This window comes from Trachurus japonicus, chromosome 7 (assembly GCF_045865225.1).
Source record: "Trachurus japonicus isolate A0001 chromosome 7, Traja_1.0".
Lineage (NCBI taxonomy): Eukaryota > Metazoa > Chordata > Actinopteri > Carangiformes > Carangidae > Trachurus > Trachurus japonicus.
Window position 1 is genome coordinate 34,919,170 of NC_140913.1, and position 13,705 is coordinate 34,932,874.

The 13,705-nt window shown below is 37.9% G+C and overlaps 1 protein-coding gene and 1 pseudogene across 2 annotated transcripts in view; both read left to right on the forward strand.

Moving 5' to 3' along the window:
• Nucleotides 1-13,705, forward strand: part of LOC146985221 (P2Y purinoceptor 1-like) — a 254,253-nt pseudogene that overhangs the window by 91,614 nt on the left and 148,934 nt on the right. The gene's annotated exons all lie outside the window — the stretch shown is intronic.
• Nucleotides 2,743-13,527, forward strand: LOC146985226 (V-type proton ATPase subunit S1-like). Its single transcript, XM_085782976.1, has 10 exons — nt 2,743-2,874; nt 5,062-5,182; nt 6,603-6,677; nt 7,750-7,940; nt 8,076-8,113; nt 8,204-8,289; nt 9,538-9,764; nt 9,896-9,931; nt 11,405-11,648; nt 13,141-13,527. Exons 1-10 carry the CDS (start codon nt 2,750-2,752, stop codon nt 13,351-13,353), a joined length of 1,356 nt encoding a protein of 451 aa, XP_085639102.1. The 5' UTR covers nt 2,743-2,749; the 3' UTR covers nt 13,354-13,527.

The following is a 13,705-nucleotide window of genomic DNA, read 5'->3' on the forward strand; positions in this document are numbered from 1 at the left end:
TGGGAAAGTTCGCCTGAATATTTTGTAGTAAAATCTCAATAATTCTCTTCTGCTTCACTTTATCAGAATCAACCACTGCAGAGATAAGTATTCAAATAGACCTTGTGGTTGCAGAGATATAGGCTACTCATTTTATTATGGATATGCAATTTTTGAGAAAATAGGATTTTTGTTTTTTTGTTTCAAATAAGGTGCGAGAAGATATTGCACAGATGTTATTCTGTTAACTCAACTATTGTAAAGTATATAATATAGCACATGTTGAACCTCTCTGTTCCTTCTGTCGTCATACAGATGAATTGCTGTGTCATCTCTTCTGGGATTGTCCCTTTAACCTCTTTTTGAATAGAAAATTAGACACCCCTTTTAAAATCAAAATTGAATTTATTTTTATTTGGTCTTTTTGATAAGAAAATACCCGCAAAGAAACTATTTATTATCAACCTTTTTATTCTATTAGCATCAATCAAGATGCGCCAGCTGCATTTTATTTGAACTCGATTTATATTCAAGAGAGTGGAAGCATAGAATACATTGTTTACGATTGTGTGTAGTGCTTTTAATAATGATTTTAAAGGGACAACCAGGAGTTTTGTTAAAGCGAAGTGTTTCCACACTACATTTATGAGCCTCCGCACCGTGAAATTCTTTGACCGGGTCAAGACAGACTCATGTTTTCATTCATCAAGAATTAAAGTCAGAGGTTGGAAGACGATCACATACCGTCGTAGTTCCGACCATAAACGGAGATTCATACGGCGGCGTTATTCTCATGACTCGCCACGAAACCGAAAGTAAAGAAACGCTGGTCGGCTCGCCCAGCATTTCCACCACCACTAATAATAACAAAATAACCATAGAGACAAAACCATAGATTTATCTAAAATGGACCATTAACAAGTGGTAACGGAGATTCATCCACATTAATATCAGACTTTTTTATAACCAAATAGAAACTCCTTGTTGTCCCTTTAAAAAGAATAATAATAAGTTATTATATATTTTTATCATTCATTTTATTAATCAATAGACATTTCAGGCGACCCCAAGGTTGAAAAACACTGTCTTACTGTAATCATCACCTTAATTATTGCAAAAACTCCAAAGCTTTCAAAAAATTTGCCTTATGTAATGAATTTGAATTGTGATCTATTGTTTTTCATTATTAATTATTTTATTTTAATTCATTTATTTTCTCTCTATGTTGCTCTCTTTATTTGATTCCTGCACTATTATCATTATTATGTTTTCTGTTTTGTCATTTTCCATATAATAGGTTTGTATTGACAGTTGCCTTGTACACTTCTACTTCTTGTGTTATATTAAAAGACAAACAATTGGATTTAACGATAAATGTCTTACTAATCCTTTAGCCAAATTCTTTATTCACAAAGCCAAATATCTAAAAACTCCACCCATCTTCACATACTTTTTAAATGAATTCCATCTCTATATTAAGTCCCTAAAATGTATTAAGTCCAAACATGCCAAAGACCTCTATGCAATGTTCAAAAATGATCTGACTAATGTAGCGTAACAATTGTTTTAATCCTGGATGATGTAACGTATGTTTTTATTTATTTATTTTCTTTTTCTTTTTCTCTTCCCTTCTATATATTTGATATGTGTTTGTTTTGTTTTTTACTCACTTATCTTAATTTTTGTTTATTTAATGTTATTCTCAATTCTTATCTCTGAAACATGATGTCTGCTCTTGTTAAAATTTGTTTGTTTAAATAAAAAAAATAAAAAAAATAAAAAAAACTTTTTTTTTTTTTTTTTTAACTTGCTTTATTAAACATGTAAACATGAAGAACAGATACAATGACATACTCATTTCTGTCCATATGTGCCAATAAATTCCCATTGAAAGAAAAATCACACCTCCTGCATTACATAGGAAATCAAAGTATTTTCTATAAAGGCTGAGTACCAGAGCCTATAGAGAGTATGAAAATGAATACATGAAATAAATAAAAGAAGTAATCAGAAAGAAAAAATAAATAAATAAAATACAAATAAAAAGTACAAGGGGTTCATCACAATTGAAGCATTTCCATAAGTGTGTACAGTTTCTTAGCTTGGGCATTATCTATTTTTTTCAGACATCTTTGAAACAGAGAGAGCTCATTTTTAAGAACCGGCCATGAGGGGGAGGACTTAGCAAACCGACATTTATGTATGTAGTATTTTGATGCTATAAATAAATTATTAACCAAAAATTCAGTTTTTTTATTTTTGAGAATTACGCCCATTTGAATATCTTGATAAGAGAAGAAATCTATTTCTATAGATCTGGAGGAAAGCAGATTGAAGATCTCTCCATACATTCTGAACCGCTCCACACCCATAAAATAAATGCTCAGTAGTTTCAACATTTGTATTACATGTATGACAATTCTCTACCTCAAATTTAAATCTTTTCTTTATGAATTCATTAGAGGGATATATGTCATTTATTGTTTTGAAGTGAATTTCTTTATATTTAGGGGGAATTGGAAATTTTAAGAATTTAGTTCTAATGGTTGATATATCATGTTTGTTATAGTCTTGAAGAATAAGTGTAGGCTACTTCTGGTTCTACCTGGGTAGACAATGTTTACAAAGTAAATAAATAAATAAAACTTCTACTTCTTTCGAAACCGGAAGTGACGCGTCTCATCTGTAGCGCACGAGCGGCACATGACGGTCAGCTGGTCGGTGTCACGTGACCTGGGCTCCTTCACGGAAACAGAGGAAGAGAGAGAAGATGGCAGCAGCACCGAGCAGCTGGAGAAAAGCGCCTCAGACGGCTTTTATCGCCGTGTTGTTGTCTGTTTTCAGCGCAGTGAACTCCACAGCTCAGGTCCCGCTGCTGCTGTGGTCCAGCGAGGGGTAAAAGTTTATTATTTATTCTTTATTTGGCACGTAAAAGTGGCTCAGTGAGTTAGCTCTGGCTGCTAATGCTAACACCTTAAAGTTTAATCTAGAGTTTGTTTAACTCGTTTTTGTAACCAAACTATGTCATATAAAGACAGTTATTGTCATTTAATGTAAAACTTTAACTGTGCAGAGTTGAATTCAGTTTATTATCTTGTTAATTATGAAACTTCGGCTCATTATCAGACTTAGCTCAGAGGTGCAGCTCTGTGTTTTATCGTTTCTCCACCACATTTATCACATAGGTGTTGGAGCTGCTGTTCATAAAACACACACACACACACACACACACACACGGAGATATGGACATGGATGATGATGCAGCAGCAGTGTGTTGTGTTTGGAGTCAGAGGGAAATCAGAGCTTCCCTTGGGTTTAAAGAGATAGTCAAATTGGCCCATTGCCATAATCCCTATAAAAAAATCAGGAGGCAGTAGGCTACATATCAATAGACACTTTCATAATGTAGATATGTAGGATTAGCCTATAGCATCAGCTGATTTCCATCCTTTGTCGCTAGGCAGGTTGATGTTTAACATTTATAATACAGAGATATACTGTACTAATAGTAAAAAGTAGAGTAACAATAGACGGTGTGACGGGTACAGTACATCATAGACAGACATGACTCATCATGACAGACCGAGGATGAGAATAAAGTGGAGCAGCTTGAATGGTAAAGTGCTAGAGTGCTAATGAGATTTAAGTGCTAAAGTGCTAAAGTGCTAGAGTTATAAGATGCTGAATGGATACTGCACGTTGCCCAATTGCACATATTTTGTTATTGCACATTTTAGCACAGCGGTTCTCCACTAGTCTCACTCTGGGCTCCACATTCTCCCATTGTCATTAAGTCATGACCCACTTTTATAGAATTCAAACCAAGAATTTTTTTTTAAAGCCTTTAAAAACTCATTTAGCTCTTTATTGAGCAAAGTGCATTTCAGAGCACATGAATGAAACTGAGGAGTTACCATGACAACTGCATGTACGGAAGTGAATAAAAAAATATCAAACTGCACAAAATGGAGACCAACAAAACGATATATTTGACTTCTAATGCATCTCTGCATTCAGAGCATGTTCACTAAAGTGAATAAATATCAAATTACACAAAATAAAGACCCACAAAACAAAACCAGACTCACTGCATCAGGCCACATTAATAAGAAACTGAGATCTTTGCATTCAGAGCAAATGGAGCAAATAATAAGAAAGTGAGGAGGAGCATTACAACTGCATGTGTTCACGTGTCTCGTGCCTTTCAGAATAAGTTATTTTTCAAAATAAAAGACATGTCCAACATCAGATGTGCATTAAATATTATTTACTTTTTTGACCAGCTGTCTGCGACCCATCCAGAACGGGTCTAGACCCACCAGTTGAGAACCACTGGTTTAGTGTACATAGATGTAATTATGTGAGCACTATTTCATAAGTTGTGTATCCATACACATGCATGTAAGCATCAGGTCACCAGGCAACTTCCACCACAACCAGACATGTGATGCACCGGTCGATGAATGAACTTCTCACCTGTTGTTATTGTATAATTGCATTCAGCTCCGTTTGTCTTTGTGGTCGTCCTCTCTTGATTTGATTTGATTTTTATTTGTCTCAAACAAGCACATCAAAAGACAAACAATCTATGTAACAAGAAACAAAACAATAATGATACTGTGAGTAAGTTTGAGAATAGAAGGGGCTGAAGGAAGCAAAGCTGATCAAGTTCAGCCCCCCCCTTACATTGTGATTCATGTCATACAGTACATCTGTAGTTCCATACAATTCACAAGATTAAAAACATATTGCTTTAATATGAAATAAGACCATGATTATAAATAAAAAGAGTAAAATTAGCTGTCAAGTTCTTTATAGCTGACCAAGAGTGTGTGTTTGTACTTACTTTTAAATTGTTTTAAGTTATTGCACATTGTTATATCCTCATCTAGTCTATTCCACATTTTAACACCACAAAAATAGATGCTAAAACTTTTCAGGGTAGAATGGATGGTAGATTGTTTAAAGTTACAGTTCCCTCTTAAATCATATTTCCCTCTTAAAGGTAAAGGTACTTTATTAGTCACATATACAGCTAGTACAGTGAAATTAAATCATATCATATCTCTCTCTGGTTGCTAGGTTACCAGCGCTGGCCCCGCCCGCAGCCGGTCACATCACCTCGGTGGATGAGCTGACCTCCGACCTCGGCGCCGTGCTGAGCGCCGCGCCGCGCACGCTGCTGCTGTTCCTGCAGGACAAGGTCAGTTTCAGTTTCATTTCATTTTGATTTATTCCAGTCATGGTTCACATACTACACAACATGGTTGCACATATTTACATGATGTACACATGTCGATGTGGTTATGATGGGATGTAAAGACCTTTGAGACAAACTGGTGGTAAAAACGGGCTATACAGATAAAACTGCCTTGTCACCATGAATGAAAAGCAGCAGGATGAAGAAACACTTATAGTACCTGCCCTTCTCTGTTGTTATAATTACATTGGCTTAGTATCAACACCAATATTATACTCTATTTCAAAAATTAAAGGGACAACGAGGAGTTTCTATTTGGTTATAAAAAAGTCTGATATTAATGTGGATGAATCTACGTTACCACTTGTTAATGGTCCATTTTAGATAAATCTATGGTTTTGTCTCTATGGTTATTTTGTTATTATTAGGTGGTGGAAATGCTGGGCGAGCCGACCAGGAATATAATAATAATATATATTATTATATAATAATAACAAGGAAACGACAAGCAAAATAGCAGTGGACACCACTCGTCTATATCCTTCTTCTTTTTTGTAGGCGCTTATATTTTCTTTTTTAAACATTTTCTTAAACTGAGATATACTTGTACAACTTTTCAGTCCCTTACTCTGTGAATGTCATAGTTTTACACCTGCAACAGAAATACACATTTGTTTTAAGCTTATAGCCTTACAGATGTATGTTTAAAATCCAGCTTCAGTCTGTTTTATCCTCTTTACTTCCTCCAGTTTGAACAAGTTCTGTAAATGATCTGTTCTTTGCTTTTATACATTGTTATTAAGGTCTGAAGTTCAATAAACCTGCAGAAACAGTTTAAAGTTGAGGGTGAACAGTGTTGATGAGGATTCAGCTCAGTCTCAGGTTTTTATTTTCATCCATCCATCCAGTCGTTGTGTAAACCGAGGCAGTAGTGAGTCATTTGGAGCTGGAGTTATTCTGCCGTCCCACGAGACGCTGTGTAACCGTCTCTTTATTCACTTCCCAAATCACACTTCCTCTTTTACACATCCAACGCTCCGGTTTGTTCTCCGAGTTTCATGTTCCTGCTTTTTTAAACTGATTAATAATGGCCCTGATTTAAGTTTAACCCTATTCTGTTTTTTTAATACTTTTGATTTTGCCTTTTATTTACCACGTAAAAGCCCATGTTTGGTATCTTTTTTGTTTCAGCACAACTTCATCTATATGATCTGATGATTACTTTTTCACTTTAACCTACTTTATTAAAACACGTTGGTCCCAAAAACACACAGAAAACATTGCATCTCAGAGTTGATTTTCCTTTGTTTATAATCTTTCTTGAAGGTAACAAACCCCAGGTTGGATTTGAGTGGAACTGTCCTTTAAGTTACAGTTTTGTCTGTATGTTTTGTCATATTTTATTCTTTCTATCTGTGTTCAGTTAAGCAAAGATGACTTCACGGTCTTCGGTGGAGCGTTTGGAGACAAACAGGACAGTGCCTTCCAAAACATTGAGGTAGGTTTTTTTTTTTAATAACGCACACATTATTCTTAAAGGGATAGTTCAACATTTAGTCAAATTGGCCCATTGCCATAATCCCTATAGTCATAGCAGTAGGTTCGTTACCTTTAATTGTCGGTGCAAGCTGTTTTTAGAACGGCGGAGCAGAGCCGTGAGCTGCTCAGAGCTACGCTACGGAGGCTCATTATGGGATTTCTTGGTTTCCCTCATCATCAAACTCATCAAATACACAATCCAACAACTCCACAACGCTCTGGTGGACAAGTTGTGAGCTGCACATTCACCACGCTATGAGATAATAACACAACGTTACCACACAGAGTTGTTTTAGAGGGAAATTCATGTAAAACCACTGATGCACATTGCCTTCAGGGACAGTTTTTCATCAACAGTCTCTGTATTTAATACTACAGTAAATAATAAGAAAAAGGGTGAGTGAGAAATAATGAGATAAAAAATCTTAGAAATATCTATATATAGTTTATATATTGTATTCATGTTGGTTTTAAGTCATTTGAACCATTTTTGTTCACTGCAAAAACTCAAACTCTTACCAAGAATATTTGTCTCATTGCTAGTCAAAACAAATCTAACTCTACTTAAAATACATTAAAAAGCAGCTTGTTTTTAGACACTTTTTACTTCTTTCAAGCAGATTTTCACTCGAAATAAGTAGAAAAATCTGATAGTGGAGCAACACAAAAAAAAATTGCTTTCACTGGCAGATTTTTCTACTTATTTCAAGTGAAAATTTCACAACTAACAACTCTGTGTGGTAACGTTGTGTTATTATCTCATAGCGTGGTGAATGTGCAGCTCACAACTTGTCCACCAGAGCGTTGTGGAGTTGTTGGATTGTGTATTTGATGAGTTTGATGAGGGAAACCAAGAAATCCCATAATGAGCCTCCGTAGCGTAGCTCTGAGCAGCTCACGGCTCTGCTCCGCCGTTCTAAAAATAGCTTGCACCGACAATTAAAGGTAACGAACCTACTGCTATGACTATAGGGATTATGGCAATGGGCCAGTTTGACTAAATGTTGAACTATCCCTTTCCCTCTGTCCAGGCGGCTCTCCGGTCCTCGGCGGCCATCTTGCTCCCGGCCGTGGCGTGGTCGGGCTCCTCGGCCGTGCTGCCGCTGCTCCAGGATCAGCTCGGCGTCGCTCCGCTGCTCGTCGACGCCGAAACTCTGTCTCATCTCAGCATCAACACGTCCGTCAGCAACCTGCTGCTCATCAACCTGCCTTACTGTGCCGGGTGAGTTCAGCTCTGGCTTTTCTTCTCTTCTGCATCTGTCACTGAATGGAAGTATTGTTCTCTCTATCTCTCTCTCTCTCTATCTTCTTCTGAACCAGGCACAAAGTGAAATTAACATGTTTTATTGTTTTATAGCTCACACAAGTCCTGCAGGGAGGTCCTACACAAGAATGGTGAGTGTTGACTGTTCATTTCTTTTCTAAACACCAGTTTTTTTGACACATGCGTTAAATAACTCTGTGGCTGTGTTTTGCTCCCAACAGATAAAACGATTGGGGAAGTTCTTGGTATCATGAAAGAGAAAAATGCCCCGTACACGGCCATCTACACCGGACAGCAGCCGTCACGGGTAAGATCTTCTCTGTTGGTTTGGTTTTTTTAGGTGAAGAAATAGTGAAATAATGTGACAACAATGAGCCATACGTATGAATGAATGAATAAATAAATAAATAAATAAATAAATCAGAACATAACATTGACTGGAACAGCTTACGACTAGTCATGTTTACACAGTACAAGTCAATATAGTTCCATTACAATATTATGCATAATATAATATAATATAATATAAGCAAATAACCCAATATACTGTAGTCTAGTGTGATATGATATATAGTTTAATGTGTTATAGTATAATATATTACATTAATGCTGTGTGAAGCTGACCATTACAAGATGATCTCACTCCCATCAGATTCAGATTCTTTATTTGTCATTCATTGAACACGATAAAGTCCCAGCCCAGTTTGGTCTACGTATGGGTGTGTACTGAGAACAATTTCTCCCAAAAAGTACAACTGGTCAAAATAACAAAAAGAGATGCAGTGTTTTCAGACCTCAAATAATGCAAAGAAAACTAGTTGATATTCATTTTTAAACAGACCACTAATGTTTTAATTTAGGAAGAGTTCAGAATAATATAGATGGAAATGTAATCCTGCAGCAGCAGTAACTGTTTACTGATTTACTGATGCATATGTTATAGTTCTAAGATTTTCTCTTATAATAAAGCTCTTCTTATTTGGAAAAGTACCGAAAAGTATCGAAAAACATGTTGGTACCGATACCCAGGATTCCTACGCAAGTATGGAAAGTATGGAAAAGTATGGAATTTGATTTTATACATTTCCAGGTCTGAAAAAGTATGGAAAATGGACACTATTATATGGAAATATATTTATTTTATTTATCTTATCTTGGTTTGGTCTTATCTGAGGTTATTTGGGTTAACTATTTTGTATGTGCTATTGTACCGAGCTACAATCTTCTGGTAATTATTTGGTTGCATAATGGCATACACATTCCGAATAATGAAAACAAGACAAATTGCATGCTTTTTTATATATTATGCACATCTATTTACTTAAATATCACAAATTATTTGAATTTTTTTTACAGAGAAGTCTGGAAAAAGTATGGAATTTGGACATTTTGAATGTGTAGGAACCCTGGATACCGATACCAAAATGTTGGTATCGTGACAACACTACTAAGAACCAATATTAGGAACTAAAAGACCTATGTAATAAATAAATAAATAAATAAGTAGATAGATGCACCTGGATCATGTTTTAACACTTGTAATGTTTATCTGCAGGTGATCTCGGAGCTGCCGGTGTCGGACCGGTCCGTCGGCCGCTCTCTGCTGCAGTCGGCCGATCCCGTCGTCAAGGCGCCGCTGACGTTCAACACCACGTCCGGCCCGTGCATCATGCTCTGGGCCCAGAACCTCAACGTCAGCGTGTCCAGCCCAGACAGCTGGATCGACCTCGGCGCCCAAACGCCCTCCACGGCCGGGTCCGTGTGCAACGACACCAGCGCCATGTGAGCACGTTTTACTTTCTGGTTTCATTAGAAAATAACACAAAATACACTAAATACACTAAATACACAAGACGAGACTGAGTTTGTTGGTGACGAGTGGAAATAAAACGTGTTCCTCTCTCTCTCTTTAGACTGGTCCTCACTTATCCAACAGGCCATCTACTCAGGTAAGGACATTCATTCTGATTTTAAACAAACTGTCTTTTATTTCAGTCATTAATAATAGAAAAATAAAGTCATTAAAATGTCAACACACTGGAATGAAAAGGAGCAGAGAGAGGATTAATTTTATATTATCTGCTCCTCAACATAAAGTAAATAATTCAATAGAAATAAAAAGCAATAGATCAACTTGGACTCCTCTGATAGTTCCAGGTGACAGAAAATAAATCCATAATACACAACAAAACAAAACGTAATCAACTATTTAACTGTATTTACTCAACAAACTGGCTTTGTTTTTTTTAATATAAAGGTAGTTTTAGATTATTTGGTTTCCTTGTTGAGATCATATAGATGGACATACTGTACTTTTCAGAAGGCCAATATTTCCCTATTAAAAATGTTACTGAATTTTAGGTCTTCATTAAATGTAAACCATCATCATTACAATTAAAAATAAACACAGACATGAAACGTTTCATTCTGTGTAATGTATCTATATAATGTATTAGTTTAAATTTTTGTATTAAATTACTGACATAAAAAAACTTTTTCATGACATTTAAATCTGAAATTTGAAGAAAAATAGTTTGAACATGTTTGATCAAGACCACAATTAGGGACTTACTATATGCAGATATGAAAAAAAGAAGACAGAATAGTTTGTTGAATTAATCTTCAATCAACTCCTTTTGAAGCTTGGTATTATTATTATTTTATTTTTTTGGCTAATGGTTTTGAACTGTAAAGATGTTTTGATTCCTCCTGAGGATCTAGTTGTTTTAACTGTATTTTTGTTCCTGGTTTGTTTTCTTAGTGTCTTGTAAGCTCATGCATGACACAATAATACACATTGATTCATTTATTCTGCTTTATTGAGATGCACCTGTAAATCAATCAATCAATCAGACTTTGTTCATAGAGAACTTTTCATACAAAAGATATGTAGCACAAAGCGCTTTACACCATAAAAGTAGACAAAACAAAGCAAAAATAAAACCCAAAGTCACGCAGATACACACACACACCCGCACACACTCAGTTATAAAGCTTAAAAGAAGGCAACTGAAGCGCTACCTTACTCTATAATTTGCCGTGAGGAAACACCAGGGACTGGATAAAACCAAATAATTAAATGAAATGATAAAAAATAACTAAAATTATACCATAAATATGCTAAGACTAAAAAGATTAAAAGTAAAAATAAATACAAAATAAAATAAAATAATAATAAAAAATTAAATAAACAGTAAAAATCGATAAATGCAATAAAAGGATGGGTAAACTAATAAAATAGTGAAACCTATAAGTAAAATCTAATGAAAAGCTAAAAAGGTGTGTTTTGACTTTGCTCTTTTGTTAAATTGTTAACAGCAATAAGCACCAGTCTCCATCTCCATGCCAGTATCTAATAGACACTAGTTGTGTGTTGTGTGTTGTGTAGAGTGACGTGTTGTGTTGTTGTGTTGCGTCGTCAGGTTCTCCATGAGTCAGCGGTTCTACCCGGTGTCGGCGAGGAACTGGTTCAGTCTGGACTCGGTGCAGCTGCAGGTGAACGAGCAGACGGCCTCGTTCTCCGGCGGCCGCGGCGTCTACGCCCCGGCAGAGTACTCCTTCCACTGCCAGTCGGTCAACAGCTTCAGGGACGCGCTGCTGGTCTGGAACGCCACGACCAGCCCGACCAACACGTCGGCCTGGAGGCTCAACTTCATCGACTTCCAGGTACAAACTCTTCTCACTCGCCAGATAAAACCTCTCTCAGAGTTTTCTTCCTTTTTTAACCCTCTGAGGTCGGTGCCATCCTACATTCTTACGCCGGGATTCCACTGGATGCGGAACGATTCAGAAACGGGTCCGCTACGGAACGGCTGCGTACTCCGACTCCGTCAACTCACACCGGTTCCGTCTGTGATGTTGATTGTTGCGGCTCCGCCGCACAGCGGGAACACGTGATCTCGCGATAAAGCGGGTTGTAGTTTCCATAAAGTGAACCACAAAATCAAAAACAATTAATTTAATCCAGAGGAGGAGTAGAGAAACAACTTGGTGCTGACCTGACTTGATTTTACAATCACTATCTCCTGCTCCATGGTGTAAACGGGGTGAAATGATGTCTGAAAACCTCCGAGCTGCTGACTTCAGGCCGGTCGCTGCCCAAACGTTTTCAGGTGTAAAGCAGGAAACATGCTCCGCTGTAAACACGGTGTATTTTATTTTGAAAATTAACCGGGTGTTTTATTTTGTATTTTGCCCGCGATTTCCTGTCCTACACGACCTGCTCTGTGCTGCTTGATGCGCCGTGCTCCGGCGTCCGGCAAAAATAGAAGCTCTGCGTATGTGTTGCTCCGGCTGCCGGATGCCGGTGCCGTTCCAGACCCACGACGCAGCGGACCCGGAGTCGGTGGACGCTGCCACGGTGATTATAATTAATACGTAACGGCTCCGCCGCCGTACCGGAGCGGATCTGCAGCCGTTCGGCATCCAGTGGAATTTAGGCGTTACTCTTTGACGTCTATCTCCGGAACGCTGAATAATAGGTTTAGCTTTATTTGTTTGGCACAAAAAACCCATGTTGTCAGTCCTGTGTTGTTTGGCCTCGTGCTGGCGGACCACTGGTTTATCCTGTTACATGCAGCGTCTGTCTGTCTGACGTCTGCCCCATTTCACCTGAATGCAACATCAACAATACGTTCAGATATGCAGCTGTATGCAGCTCACTTGGTAGAGCTGCCGCCCCATGTTGAGGCTATAGTCCTCGCTGCAGGCGGCCCCCGGTTCGATTCCCGCATCGGGAAGCCCTTTCCTGCATGTCGTTCCCGCTCTCTGCCTCCCCATTTCCTGTCTCACTCTCCACTGTGCTGTCAATTAAAGGCAATAAAAAAAAGATATACTCTTTTATACTCTTTTCACGTGCTTATAGCTGAGAACTTTCAACTTTGTCTATTTTCTTTTCTTTTACTTTTATTTGCTCTTGCTTTTAACTCTGTTTTTAGTGTTTTGTTTGTTTTTATTCTGTCTTATGCTTCTTTTTTTAATGTTTTGTCTTTAATGTATAAAGCACATTGAGTTGCCTTGGTATGAAATGCGCTGTATAAATAAAGAAGCCTTGTCTTGCCTTTAAACACACAGACAGACGAGGCGAGAGAAATACAGAAGAAATGATAACTGATCATCATCATCGTGGTTGTTTTGTTTTTGTTTTGTTTCTGTGCAGATTCAGGGTTTTGGTTTGGCCAACGGGACGAACTTCTCGTACGCCAGCGACTGCGCCGGCTTCTTCACGGCGGGGATCTGGATGGGTCTGATCACCGGGCTGCTCATGCTGCTCATCTTCGTCTACGGGCTGCACATGATCATGCAGCTCAACACCATGGACCGCTTCGACGACCCCAAAGGGCCCTCGATCTCAGTGCCTCAGTCCGAGTGAAGCATCCGTCGCTGTCTTTCTCTCTCACACACACACACACTTAAAGGATAATTTCCGTTTTTTACAATCTGGACCTTATTTCTAGCATAAACTACGATCATTTCCTCCCCCAGATAACTTTGGTGTCATTACAAGTGGTTGTGATGAAATGAGCTCCAGCCGAGAGGCGCGTATATCCGTATAATGGAGTCTACAGGGCAGCAGAATGCAGCCTCTAAATAACACATTATCTGCAGAGAAACTCCTTCATTTCACCAATATTTAGTTCTGATAGGCTAGTGCTATTCCCCTCTGAGTCCGGGGTTAGCTGTTATCAACATCCGGGGTCTGTAGGTTGACCTACTGACCTCTG